Source organism: Schistocerca serialis, chromosome 1 (assembly GCF_023864345.2).
Source record: "Schistocerca serialis cubense isolate TAMUIC-IGC-003099 chromosome 1, iqSchSeri2.2, whole genome shotgun sequence".
In the NCBI taxonomy this organism is placed as follows: domain Eukaryota; kingdom Metazoa; phylum Arthropoda; class Insecta; order Orthoptera; family Acrididae; genus Schistocerca; species Schistocerca serialis.
The window spans coordinates 37,527,488-37,542,395 of NC_064638.1; the positions used below are offsets into that span (position 1 = coordinate 37,527,488).

Sequence of the window (14,908 nt, forward strand, 5' to 3'; positions counted from 1 at the left end):
CCATCTCCTCACCTCCACTCTCACTGTTCACCTACTCCTCCAGCCTCTCTCTGTCCATATCCTCCTCCTCTTTCCACATTATCACTCCCCTTCCCCTCCCTCCCATATGAGGCTGGTGGTTCTTACACCCACAGTTTTCTTCCCAAGTCGCAACTAATGTGTGTACCAAATCTGGTTGAAATCATTCCAGGGGTTTACGATTAGCTTTTTACCCACAGCTATGGCCGCATATGCATGTGTCAAATTTATTTCACATGTTTGTGACAAATTTCATGTGTATCTGTACACATATTTTACCTGTATCTCTAGTGAATTTTGCCCTGCAGTTCCATTTTCACACAGCACAATGTTTATGATGTCGTATCTCCTGAACTATGAGTCGTACAATGATGTAATTTTGCAGATACATCCAGTGGTATGTGTAGCTACTGTTGGCAAAATGTGTTGTGAATAAAGTCAACAGTAAAGAAGCAATAAATCAAAACATCACACAGGATGTGACAATTTTTCACACATCTCAATATTTGACGTCATACCTCCTGAACTGTGTGTCACACAAAGATATATTTTTTGTAGGTATGTTCAATCATGCAGATACTCTCTGTGAAACATGTTGTCAATATAGTTATCATCAAAGAAGTAATAAAGTTAATGATGCAGCACGTCTCAGTGTTTGACATCGTACATCCTCAACTGTCGTACAGTGACATAATTTTGTTAGTACATTCAGTGGCATATCTGAATACTGTCTGCAAAAATGTGTCACAAATACAGTTACTAGTAAAGAAGTGATAAATTAAAACATCGTGCTTCATGCGGCAGTTTTACTGCATGTATAGCGAAAATGTTGTTGTTGTTGTTGTTGTTGTTGTGGTGGTGGTGGTCTTCAGTCCAGAGACTGGTTTGATGCAGCTCTCTACCATAAACTTTTTCCTTTCATCATTTTACGAGGCTTGTCAGTGAGAAAGTCTTTTATAAGGAGGTTTGAAATTATGTATACAGTTTATTACAAGTCACTAAGTGCTCTCATTCTCAAATACTAGATCAATAAATTATGGATATTCAGGTGCGGGCTACATCTCTTTTTCACTCCCAACACTTTGATAGGTGTATAATCCACCCAGCCGTTTCAGTGTGAATGAGTAACAAACAAACTAACCCCCCCATATAGGTACATACTCTTTAACATTTATAATGACAATGTGCATTGTAGATCTTGCAAAATAAGAAGAAGTAAATTAAAAATTTAATGATTTAACAATAGCTTTGGTTGCTACTTCTGTATAGAACAGTTTAATCACAAAGGTTGATGGGAGCTGAAGCAGATTTATTTACAAGGAATTTCTAATGACCATGGACGTGAGTAAGAGTGTAACAGTCCTGAAAGCATCCAAAAAAAGGTGATAAAAGGAGGAGGGAATGGTGATAATCTTCCGTACTTGGTTCTCCAGCTGCCACTTTCACTGCTCACGAGGTGTAGTAAGTGTAATGCTACTATTTTGTTTACGTATGTGACTAAATGCCACAGATTAGAACTTACCGTATCACAGGAGTCTGAACAAACTAACATTGGAGCAAGAAGCAGTCGAGTACGAGAGTTCTGCTACAAAGACAGATGCAAATGTATGTATAATGTCAAACCATATTTAGAAGATAATTTGTAACAAGATGATAAAAATATTGGTTTGTATCTTTAGTTTTTATTCAAAATGGAAAATGTACTTGCTTTTATTGAAACTGAACACAAATAAACATAATTGTTGGACAAGAAGTGTTCTTTCTCATTATGTTTGTAAGTAACCACACTAAAATGGTATACAAAAATAATTTTTCACATAACTGACCTAACAAGTACAAAATTTTAGCTAATAGCAACTGCAGACACTGTTAAAATTAGTCACTTAAACTGTGTTGCATAATGAATCTTTTTCAAAAAATGTTTTATCCTCAAATTATCTGCCCCCTGTTAACAAGACAATCATAATAAGTTATTGCTTTGCAGTAACACATATACCTGTATTTAGCTCAAGTGTCCTTAGTTACATAAAAACTGTATTCAAAAATAGGTACTCTGACATGCATTTTTAGGGCTAAGTACATTTTATTCAGTTATTTACTGCTGTGAATTGGGCTGCTTTCAGCACATAATGAGAAATTTTATAAACACTAGATTAGACGAAATAAAAGCTGTCAGATGTACATTGTCTCTAGAAAATCCAAATGGTGCTCCTATACACAAGAGGAAGATACCAAGGACAGTATTCTCCAATTCATAAATAATATTTTCTTTGAGCACCCTTTTAGTTATTTTGTTTGTTTCATCTGAATATTAACTCTCTTTTATCACTGTATTTAGAAACTTAGTAATATACTGTAGCAAAATTTAACGAATGTCAACTTGCACACATTTTACAGGAAACACAAGTTGCTCATTAACAGGGAACTGCACAAGCTGCTGTTTCTCACAACTCTGTTATCAGTATCACAGCCACATCTTCAACTCATTTTTTCCACTTCCTTTGCCATCACATAATAAATATGTTTCCTTCCCCTGCTGCCATAGTTATTTATCAAGAAACACAATATTTGGAAGTGCTGTTTCTGATCAAAAAGATGGGTGTTACAGTTTTGGAGCAGGTGGTGCAACAAGATGATGAGAAAGCCACCACATTAATACAGGCTGAATACCAGCCATAAATAACAAAAAATATATTCTTCGTTTGTTTCCTGTTGTGGTCCTATATGGATCATGCTGAGGTCCATTTACTTCAGGTAGCACTTGAACCTTTAAAGTACGGACCTAAAAAAAAAAGAAGTATTTTAGATCCTAAGAATAAAAAAGCTAAACTACTACATTTTTTACAAGTCACTACATTCCTGAGAACTTACCAAGAAAAATGCCAATGATAAGCCAAAATATAGCAGTCCAGCATAATAACCAGTTCTCTGAAATACCAAACTGAGGAGCATTGCAAAAATCATCCTGAAATACAAGGAAAGAAACATGTAAGGAATTGTGTGTTAAAGTATTTCACAAGTAATTTTACATGTAACAGCTAAGAATTTAAATACCAGGTAGTGATAAGGGTAAAAGAAAATGTTACTGAACCAGTTTGGTTACACTGATAGCATTCATCTCCTATTCCTTCATCATGCTTGTTTATTAGAATATCAAATTAACAATTAAAATATTAACTTAAACATTTACAAATACTTTTTTAGATTCAGTTTTCTCAGTGTGATGCTAAAATACTTAACACCTAGTGTAATATAGCTGGAAAAATAAAAAAAAAATTATTCATCAAGTGGTGGCAGGAGAAAATGTACACAAAGGTTAATGAATTTGTAAGCTTCTGGAGTCAGTTGCTCATTCTTCTGGCAGAAAGGTTGAAGGGGAATCTCGCAAGTCCTTTTTTTTTCACCCCTCTTCCTTTGCCTTCAGTACTTATGGGTGTATTCGACTGAAAGCAAGGGGAAACTACAGCCGTAATTTTTCCCAAGGGCATGCAGCTTTACTGTATGGTTAAATGATGATGACATCCTCTTGGGTAAAATATTCTGGAGGTAAAATAGTCCCCCATTCGGATCTCCGGGCGGGGACTACTCAGGAGGACGTCGTTATCAGGAGAAAGAAAACTGGTATTCTATGGTTCGGAGCGTGGAATGTCAGATCCCTTAATCGGGCAGGTAGGTTAGAAAATTTAAAAAGGGAAATGGATAGGTTAAAGTTAGATATAGTGGGAATTAGTGAAGTTCGGTGGCAGGAGGAACAAGACTTCTGGTCAGGTGAATACAGGGTTATAAATACAAAATCAAATAGGGGTAATGCGGGAGTAGGTTCAATAATGAATAAAAAAATAGGAGTGTGGATAAGCTACTACAAACAGCATAGTGAACATATTATAGTGGCCAAGATAGACGCGAAGCACATGCCTACTATAGTAGTACAAGATTATATGCCAACTAGCTCTGCAGAAAATGTATGATGAGATAAAAGAAATTATTCGGGTAGTGAAGAGAGACGAAAATTTAATAGTCACGGGTGACTGGAATTCGAGTGTAGGAAAATGAAGAGAAGGAAACGTAGTAGGTGAATATGGATTGCGGCTAAGAAATGAAAGAGGAAGCCGTCTGTTAGAATTTTGCACAGAGCATAACTTAATCATAGCTAACACTTGGTTCAAGAATCATAAAAGAAGGTTGTATACATGGAAGAATCCTGGAGATACTAAAAGGTATCAGATAGATTATATAATGGTAAGACAGAGATTTAGGAACCAGGTCTTAAACTGTAGGACATTTCCAGGGGCAGATGTGGACTCTGACCACAATCTATTGGTTATGAACTGTAGATTAAAACTGAAGAAATTGCAAAAAGGTGGGAATTTAAGGAGATGGGATCTGGATAAACTGACTAAACCAGAGGTTGTACAGAGTTTCAGGGACAGCATAAGGGAATAATTGACAGGAATGGTGGAAAGAAATACAGTAGAAGAAGAATGGGTATCACTGAGGATTGGGGAGAAGAGAAGTTTATGGCACAACTTGACTAGAAGAAGGGATTGGTTGGTAGGACATGTCCTGAGGCATCAAGGGATCACAAATTTAGCATTGGAGGGCAGCGTGGAGGGTAAAAATCATAGAGGGAGACCAAGAGATGAATACACTAAGCAGATTCAGAAGGATGTAGGTTGCAGTAGGTACTGGGAGATGAAGGAGCTTGCACAAGATGGATTAGCACGGAGAGCTGCATCAAACCAGTCTCAGGACTGAAGAGCACAACAACAACAAGGCAGTAAAATAACCAATGACGGACGGAGCAAGGAGGACATCAAAAGCAGACTCGATACGGCAAAAAAGGCATTTCTGGCCAAGAGAAGTCTACTAATATCAAATACCGGCCTTAATTTGAGGAAGAAATTTCTGAGGATGTACGTCTGGAGTACAGCATTGTATGGTAGTGAAACATGGACTGTGGGAAAACCGGAACACAAGAGAATCGAAGCATTTGAGATGTGGTGCTATAGACGAATGTTGAAAATTAGGTGGACTGATGAGGTAAGGAATGAGGAGGTTCTACGCAGAATCAGAGAGGAAAGGAATATGTGGAAAACACTGATAAGGAGAAGGGACAGGATGATAGGACATCTGCTAAGACATGAGGGAATGACTTCCATGGTACTAGAGGGAGCTGTAGAGGGCAAAAACTGTAGAGGAAGACAGAGATTGGAATACGTCAAGCAAATAATTGAGGACGTAGGTTGCAAGTGCTACTCTGAGATGAAGAGGTTAGCACAGGAAAGGAATTCGTGGCGGGCCGCATCAAACCAGTCAGTAGAATTTAAAAAGGGAAATGGATAGGTTAAAGTTAGATATAGTGGGAATTAGTGAAGTTTGGTGGCAGGAGGAACAAGACTTTTGGTCAGGTGAATACAGGGTTATAAATACAAAATCAAGTAGGGGTAATGCAAGAGAAGGTTTAATAATGAACAAAAAAATAGGAGTGCATGTAAGCTACTACAAACAGCATAGTGAACACATTATTGTGGCCAAGATAGACACGAAGCCCACGCCTACTACAGTAGTACAAGTTTATATGCCAAATAGTTCTGCAGATGACGAAGAAATTGATGAAATGTATGATGATATGAAAGAAATCATTCAGGTAGTGAAAGGAGACGAAAATTTAATAGTCATGGGTGACTGGAATTCAATAGTAGGGAAAGGAACAGAAGGAAACGTAGTAGGTGAATATGGATTGGGGGTAAGAAATGAAAGAGGAAGCTGCCTGGTAGAATTTTGCACAGAGCATAACTTGATCGTAGCTAATACTTGGCTCAAGAATCATGAAAGAAGGTTGTATACATGGAAGAAGCCTGGAGATACTAGAAGGTATCAGATAGATTATATATTGGTAAGACAGAGATTTAGGAACCAAGTTTTAAATTTTAAGACATTTCCAGGAGCAAATGTGGACTCTGATCACAATCTATTGGTTATGAACTGTAGATTAAAACTGGAGAAACTGCAAAAAGGTGGGAATATAAGGAGATGGGACCTGGATAAACTGACTAAACCATATTTTGTACAGTGTTTCAGGGAGAGCATAAGGGAACAATTGACAGGAATGGGGGAAAGAAATACAGTAGAAGAAGAATAAGTAGCTTTGAGGGATGAAATAGTGAAGGCAGCAGAGGATCAAGTAGGTAAAAAGACGAGGGCTAGTAGAAATCCTTGGGTAACAGAAGAAATATTGAATGTAATTGATGAAAGGAGTAAATATAAAAATGCAGTAAATGAAACAGACATAAAGGAATACAAACGTCTCAAAAATCAGATCGACAGGAAGTGCAAAATGGCTAAGCAGTCAGGGATCGCTAGAGGACAAATGTAAGGATGTAGAGGCTTGTCTCACTAGGGGTAAGATAGATACTGCCTACAGGAAAATTAAAGAGACCTTTGGAGAGAAGAGAACCACTTGTATGAATATCAAGAGCTCAGATGGAAACCCAGTTCTACACAAAGAAGGGAAAGCAGAAAGGTGGAAGGAGTATATAGAGGGGTCTATACAAGGGCAATGTACTTGAGGACAATATTGTGGAAATGGGAGAGGATGTAGATGAAGCTGACATGGGAGATATGATACGGCGTGAAGAGTTTGACAGAGCACTGAAAGACCTAAGGCGAAACAAGTCCCTGGGAGTAGACAACATTCCATTAGAAGTTCTGACAGCCTTGGGAGAGCCGGTCCTGACAAAACTCTACCATCTGGTGAGCAAGATGTATGAGACAGGCGAAATACCCACAGACTTCAAGAAGAATACAATAATTCCAATCCCAAAGAAAGCAGGTATTGACAGATGTGAAAATTACCAAACTATCAGTTTAATAAGTCACAGCTGCAAAATACTAACGCGAATTCTTTAAAGACGAATGGAAAAACTAGTAGAAGTCGACCTCGGGGAAGATCAGTTTGGATTCCGTAGAAATATTGGAACAGACTGGCAATGGCAAGGAAAGTGTTTCTGAAGAAGAGAAATTTGTTAACATTGAATATAGATTTAAGTGTCAGGAAGTCGTTTCTGAAAGTATTTATATGGAGTGTAGCCCTGTATAGAAGTGAAAGATGGACGATAAATAGTTTAGACAAGAAGAGAATAGAAGCTTTTGAAATGTGGTGCTTCAGAAGAATGCTGAAGATTAAATGGGTAGATCACATAACTAATGAGCAGGTATTGGATAGAACTGAAGAGAAATTTGTGGCACAACTTGACTAGAAGTAGGGATCGGTTGGTAGGACATGTTCTGAGGCATCAAGGGATCACCAATTTAGCATTGGAGGGCAGCGTGGAGGGTAAAAATTGTAGAGGGAGACCTAGAGATGACTACACTAAGCAGATTCAGAAAGATGTAGGTTGCAGTAGGTACTGGGAGATGAAGAAGCTTGCACAGGATAGAGTAGCATGGAGAGCTGCATCAAACCAGTCTCAGGAATGAAGACCACAACCACAACAACAACAACAACAACAACAACAACAACATACCAACACATAGTATGCATAATAGGCAACCCCATATAATGTTTCACTTGGGTAAAGTCTTCTCTGTACAGTTTGAAAATTACACAATTCTTCCAAATAATAATCTTACATATGAACAAAACAGATGCCATTATAGAGAAATGGATGATAAGTGCTAAACCAAGAACAATGGAAGCAATTTGACAACTCAGTACTCAGGGTGTATACGCGGACAAGGGAAAAAAAATCCCAGATTTCTTCCGGATTTCCCGGTTAAAAAAACACTTTCTCCTGGGTGGAAACATAGTTTTTCCCTATTAACTGACAGTATATTTTCTCTCAGAACTGTATAACTTATCAATCTTTTGAATGGTTATGGTCCTATACACGGGTGTAGAATTTCCCAGCGCTTTAGAAAACGAAACTCAGGGGAAAAAATGTCTTTTGGAAAGATGTTTGATGTGCAGCAACTTGTACGCTGCATATTTTCGTATTACGAAAGTATAGATTTGAATTCCACCAAACACCGCATGTTACTTTCCGAAGCATTGAAATCGAGATTGCAATGCGATTTGTAAGCCAGTCGCAGCTCATGTCACGTGATCTTGCCAGCCAATGACAGCGGATATTCAGAGCTTTCGGACACATGGTGTAGTCAGCCAATAGCAACATCACTGTTAATGCGAGATGCCTTTAATAGGTTCCACAATGAAACATTGTCTCGAAATTTGGTAGAAAATCCAAAGAAATTCTGGTCATATGTAAAGTTCACAAGCGGCAAGATGCAGTATATACCTTCGCTGCAGATGGTACTGTTACCGACAACTGTGCTGCTAAAGCGGAGTTATTGAACGCGGTTTTCCGAAATTCCTTCACCAGGAAAGACGAATGGAATATACCAGAATTTGAAACACGAACAGCTGCTAGCATGAGTTTCTTAGAAGTAGATACCTTAGGGGTTGCAAAGCAACTCAAATCGCTTGATACGGCCAAGTCTTCAGGTCCAGATTGTATACCGATTAGGTTCCTTCCAGATTACGCTGATGCAATAGCTCCCTACTTAGCAATCATATACAACCGCTCGCTCACCGATAGATCTGTACCTGCAGATTGGAAAATTGCGCAGGTCGCACCAGTGTTTAAGAAGAGTAGTAGTAGTAATCCATCGAACTACAGACCTGTATCATTGACGTCAGTTTGCAGTAGGGTTTTGGAGCATATACTGTATTCAAACGTTATGAATCACCTCGAAGGGAACGATCTATTGATACGTAATCAGCATGGTTTCAGAAAACATCGTTCTTGTGCAACGCAGCTAGCTCTTTATTCGCACAAAGTAATGGCCGCTATTGACAGGGGATCTCAAGTTGATTCCGTATTTCTAGATTTCCGGAAAGCTTTTGACACCGTTCCTCACAAGCGACTTCTAATCAAGTTGCGAGCCTATGGGGTATCGTCTCAGTTGTATGACTGGATTCGTGATTTCCTGTCAGGAAGGTCGCAGTTCGTAGTAATAGACGGCAAATCATCGAGTGAAATTGAAGTGATATCAGGTGTTCGCCAGGGAAGCGTCCTGGGACCTCTGCTGTTTCTGATCTATATAAATGACCTGGGTGACAATCTGAGCAGTTTTCTTAGGTTGTTCGCAGATGATGCTGTAATTTACCGTCTAGTATGGTCATCCGAAGACCAGTATCAGTTGCAAAGCGATTTAGAAAAGATTGCTGTATGGTGTGGCAGGTGGCAGTTGACACTAAATAACGAAAAGTGTGAGGCGATCCACATGAGTTCCAAAAGAAATCCATTGGAATTCGATTACTCAATAAATAGTACAATTCTCAAGGCTGTCAATTCAACTAAGTACCTGGGTGTAAAAATTACAAACAACTTCAGTTGAAAAGACCACATAGATAATATTGTGGGGAAGGCGAGCCAAAGGTTGCATTTCATTGGCAGGCCACTTAGAAGATGCAACAAGTCCACTAAAGAGACAGCTTACACTACACTCGTTCGTCCTCTGTTAGAATATTGCTGCGTGGTGTGGGATCCTTACCAGGTGGGATTGACGGAGGACATCGAAAGGGTGCAAAAAAGGGCAGCTCGTTTTGTATTATCACGTAATAGGGGAGAGAGTTGGTAGATATGATATGCGAGTTGGGATGGAAGTGATTAAAGCAAAGACGTTTTTCGTCGCGGTGAGATCTATTTACGAAATTTCAGTCACCAACTTTCTCTTCCGAATGCGAAAATATTTTGTTGAGCCCAACCTACATAGGTAGGAATGATCATCAAAATAAAATAAGAGAAATCAGAGCTCGAACAGAAAGGTTTAGGTGTTCGTTTTTCCCGCGCGCTGTTCGGGAGTGGAATGGTAGGGAGATAGTATGATTGTGGTTCGATGAACCCTCTGCCAAGCACTTAAATGTGAATTGCAGAGTAATCATGTAGATGTAGATGTAGTGCGAACACATGAACAGGAAAAGTTAATGTTTTAAATTAATATATATAATGTTGCTACAAGAGCAGCAAAGCTTTCACATATAATGTTGGTCTTTTATGCACATATTACATTTTAAGATATATCACAAAAATGTGCCAGTAAATTTTTTAATAATGACATAAATGTGTGATCTTCTGGGCTCTAAATTCTTCTAAATGACTCATCATCAAAGAGCTGATTTTTAAATGAGTCGCAGATTCCAAGTGAAGTAGGCCTTGACCTGATATTAAGCTTTTCAATGTGGTTTTTGGGATGTAAATTTCCTTGCGTACCAGTACTTTGTTATCTCATGTTTGGTTCTTTGTTATGGCATAATGCCATACATGCTAGAAGATGGAAAGGTACATTTGAAATGCACCGAACAGTTGAAACTAGCCAGTAGTGTGGAATTAAACACTTCATTTCAAATATATTGACTGCCTCAGTGGAAAAGATTAATAAAAGAAAATTTCTTCAGCAAACTGATAAAAATAACTTCACTGTTCTGCATGGCAATTAATGCTTGACTGTCAGAAAGGTGGAAATAAAATAAAATCTGAACTAATAACGTATTTTAGCCTTCCGTAATTATGTGAATGTATTTTAATTCACATGATAATTCCCGGCCACAGAAATCAATTTTGTTTTCATTTGACATGAGCGCACTAGACAAAGAGGAAACAGCAAAATCACTAAAATGTAAACACGGGTCACGAGGAGACTACCCGCTTCCCTATTATAACTTGGACTGCTCTGTGCATCAGCCACGTATCTACGTTATTTCTGAACCGGGGCAATAGTAGATAGTGGCGTCCCTCGAGCGTTTGAGATAGGACGTCAAAAATTTAAAAAATCGAACTTTCAAAAATATGTTCATTTTGTAGTGCACATCTTTCTGAAGACAAAGAGGAAACAGCAAAATCACTAAAATGTAAACACGGGTCACGTGGAGACTACCCGCTTCCCTATTATAACTTGGACTGCTCTGTGCATCAGCCACGTATCTACGTTATTTCTGAACCGGGGCAATAGTAGATAGTGGCGTCCCTCGAGCGTTTGAGATAGGACGTCAAAAATTTAAAAAATCGAACTTTCAAAAATATGTTCATTTTGTAGTGCACATCTTTCTGAAGAGTCTGAGAAACATATGTGTCCGAAGAATCTTAAGACATATTATTTGATCTTAAGTGTGCCAAAGTGCACTGCTACACCTCTTCACACAGCATTCTTCTATCGCATGTAAGTGTATTTCACTCTGTGGAAATGAAACGTGTATATTTTGTAATGGATGCCATCAAACTATATTCAGGACAGTGGAAATTAAAATGTCCTATAGTGCCTCCAGTCGGCCAGTTTGACATCTGCCCCTCTTTTTTTTTTTTTTTTTTTTTAAACTCTTCAGAAAATTTACACTCTTTATTCCCTTTTAGCTAACAACTTGCTGCTTTGTGTGACATAAAATTTAGTATAGAATACATAAAACCAGTAAAGACAAGAGGCAAGCAAGACAGTATACATTTCTTCAATCCTTAGTTCCTAGATTCTTTTTCTCTCTAATCTTGCTATAGCTTTACACGGCGTGCTTTCCTTTCTGCGAAAAAATCTGTAACCTCATCAAAGTTCGTCGAACGTTTTGCTGCACGAAAAATCGAAATGTCGTTGTCTAATACTGAAAAAGCTGTTAATACAAATAGGACCCAAGACTGGTGTGGTTTCTCTACCTGATTACGTATATTTTGTCACTGTCTGCTAGATAAAGCAAAATAGGCCTTTCTAATACTGCAGCAATTGTAACACACACCAAATAAACGAGACTGTTTTGGCACAAATGGTCATTTTTAGAACACAGCAGAATATAATTCACAAAGTACCAATATCAAATACCTGTTAGGCCTACTACAAGCAAAAAGCTTTACGTTAAGAAATAGTTTTACACTTCATTCATACCTCCAGTTTCTCAAGCATGAGATCGAAAAGTAGTAGTGCGGAATTTTTATATAAATTTGGAATCGTCATATTCTTACATAATTTAAGTGATGTCCCAGTTTCTTCTCCTTCCTCGTTCTAACAAACAATGATGTCATCACTAATTCTGTTTCTATTCCCGCCACTGCCAAAACTTATTCGCCGGTTAACTTGACTAACCCCTCCAGAATCACCGGTTTAGTTATCCCGCTTTCATTCTCCGGTTAGGCACTGTTACGTGTTCGAACAACGCGTTTTCCGTGCTACTTCCAGAATAGACCTTAAGGCAGCTGATAGCCAGGGACCATACAACTGGCCCTTACTAGCATAGCGATCTGACCAAAAATTTTCTGACGAAATTTCATTTTCTTGGATACACCGAGAAGATAATGCATAATCTTTCTGTTATTCCTGTTAGTCGTTTATTCGCACTCTGGTAGTTTGAATCTATGGATTTCGCTGGTAATCATAACAATGCTCATCATTCGCAAATCCAATCAACCACATAATCAGACAGTGGTTGGCTTTCTTTCGTTCAGCTATACTCCGCTCAGCTCGTATAGCCACTTTTGTCTGCAGTAAAGTTTATTTCTAGATGTGACAAGGATTCCACTGACAGAGACATGACATACACTATGCATGCATTCACAAATCAACTTATGATTCATTCAGAAATCAACTTAGAATGTGTTCAGCAATGTTCAGAAACTGACAGGGACAAGTTTCAAAGTCATACGAATAATCGATAGACCAACATGCGTTGGATGCTAGGCGCTTTGTGAAACAAGGTTTTTTCCTCAAGAATATGAATTGGCCCCCCCACTCCCCTTCAACTCCTAGATCCAGGGCTGCTGCACGTGCATGAATCTGCCAGCTTGGGCGTGACAGTAAAATTTTTGCCAGTAGCACCTAGCCTCCCGCCCCCCCCCCCCCCCCCCCAGGCTGTGAGCCAACAGCCACATTTCTGTAGCCAGAAGCGGAAGAAGATACTACTCAACTGCGTATGCGCATGATTCCACTTGTAACTGCTGAAACAAATCTAATGTTAACAGTTGTGATGTGATGTCATGCTCATCAGAGGCAATTTGTTGTTACGAAGCATTGCATAGTCCTCCTAAAGCTTTTGAAACATTTTGCTGTTGGCAGGCGCCTGTATGAGCACTGTGTTTTGTTGTTGTATATGGCGCATTTAAGTTTTATTTTCGTTTTTTTCTCTCGTTCACGTTTAATTGGTGCAGTATTATTCTGCAGTAGCAGGATACAGTAATATACTTTGTTAGAGTATTGGTTCCTACCAGTCAAAATTACAAAAATGTAACTGAGAACAAAAACAATGAAAAATTCCTGGAATTAAAAAATATTCCTGGGTTTTTCCCGGATGACAAAATTTCTGGGTTTTGCCCGGATCTCCCGGGTCGTAACACCCAGCTACTACATTTTGAGCTTTCTGTAATGTCTAGGAACTGTTTCATCAACAGGAGAATAAAATAAACAACAAATGTAAAAATTTAAGGAGAGAAAAAAGGCCAGTCTCAACTCTGCATTAGGAGAGAAATAAACGGGGGTACGAACTGTAACAGCTGATACTGGAATTTCAAAGATCTTACAACAAATAAACTTATCAAAATAAAGTTTGTGTCGTTCATTGTAGTACTTCTTACAGCGACCCATTTCTGCAAAAAGCAGATATAAAACTCAGGACAATCACAATGTGGACATCGATAACATGTGACAGATGGCACTGTTACAGGCATTTGCAAAAAGATTAGCACAGGTCATATAAATGGTGGGTGAAGCAAATATGTACATCACTTTATGTATTAGAAAATTGTAGAAAGTAATGTAACTCCCAAATGACACACATCTGAAGAAATTAAGCATACTTCAAACAAATCACAGCATTTCTCTTGCCCTAACCAAGTACAGAAAGAATAGTTTTGGGCTGAATGTAATATGGAGAAATTTTGAGATACAAACTAAACAATCATGCATTTCAATATGTATGACATAAAAATAATGAAAATACAATTTTCTTTATATGTTGAGAGACTATAGTATTACATGGCAACCAATGCTGAAGGTGTGTAACATGATTCCACTTTCTTAATTAAGTATTACATTAAGCAACACCATTGAAATACTCTAAACTGAGACACCAATAAAATGAACATGTGTAGAATTTTTCTTGCTCTTACAGTAATGCAACTAGGTTTGTGTACGAAATGGTGGAAACGGGGAGAGGAGGGGGGGAGATGAGGGGGGAGAGAGAGGGGCAGAGAGGAGGGGGGGGAGAGAGGGGGAGAGGAGGGGGGAGAGAGAGGTGGGGAGAGAGAGGGGGGAGAGGAGGGGGGAGAGAGAGGTGGGGAGAGAGAGGGGGGAGAGGAGGGGGGGAGAGAGGTGGGGAGGGAGAGAGAGAGAGAGAGAGAGAGAGAGAGAGAGAGAGAGAGAGAGAGAGAGAGAGAGAGAGAGGGGGAGAGGGAGAACTACATAGTACTGAAAATCAGAGATGCCGCTAGCCATTTAAAGAGTTATGAGAGATGGATTGGACTGATGTAGTTCATCAACTCTTGTTGAGTAGACACTAAAAATCACACTAATGTTAAAATATTGCTGCCTCTCATTAGATGCCATTTTATAGTAATGAAGCAGTGTTATTCATTTTGACATTGCCTCATATTCCCCATTCATATTAGAACATGTGCTTTGTGAGGCAAGCAAATCATAATTCCCATCGTAGCACAATACGCCTCTGATAGAAGGTATTCTCTGTTGGCTATGTTCATCATCATTGTCTTCTAATGGCTATGCCTTGTCACTGCTGCACTGTTTATTTTATGCTGCCCGCTTCATTTCTTGATAATTCTGACACTTTGTTACCTCAAATATATCTTCCACAATTTTATTTCTTGATTTCCTCTTTGTTTTCAATCCCAAAATTTTCCCT

At 38.7% G+C, this 14,908-nt stretch overlaps 1 protein-coding gene across 1 annotated transcript in view; it reads right to left on the bottom strand.

The window, feature by feature from the left end:
* Positions 1 to 1,680: 1,680 nt before the first annotated feature.
* Positions 1,681 to 14,908, bottom strand: part of LOC126461355 (protein YIF1B) — a 63,608-nt gene continuing 50,380 nt past the window's right edge. The window contains exons 6-7 of the mRNA XM_050095990.1: positions 2,890 to 2,983; positions 1,681 to 2,800 (exon numbers count right to left, since the gene is read on the bottom strand). Of these exons, the coding sequence (XP_049951947.1) occupies positions 2,621 to 2,800; positions 2,890 to 2,983 (274 nt within the window). The 3' untranslated portion in view covers positions 1,681 to 2,620. The remainder of the gene's footprint in view (positions 2,801 to 2,889; positions 2,984 to 14,908) is intronic.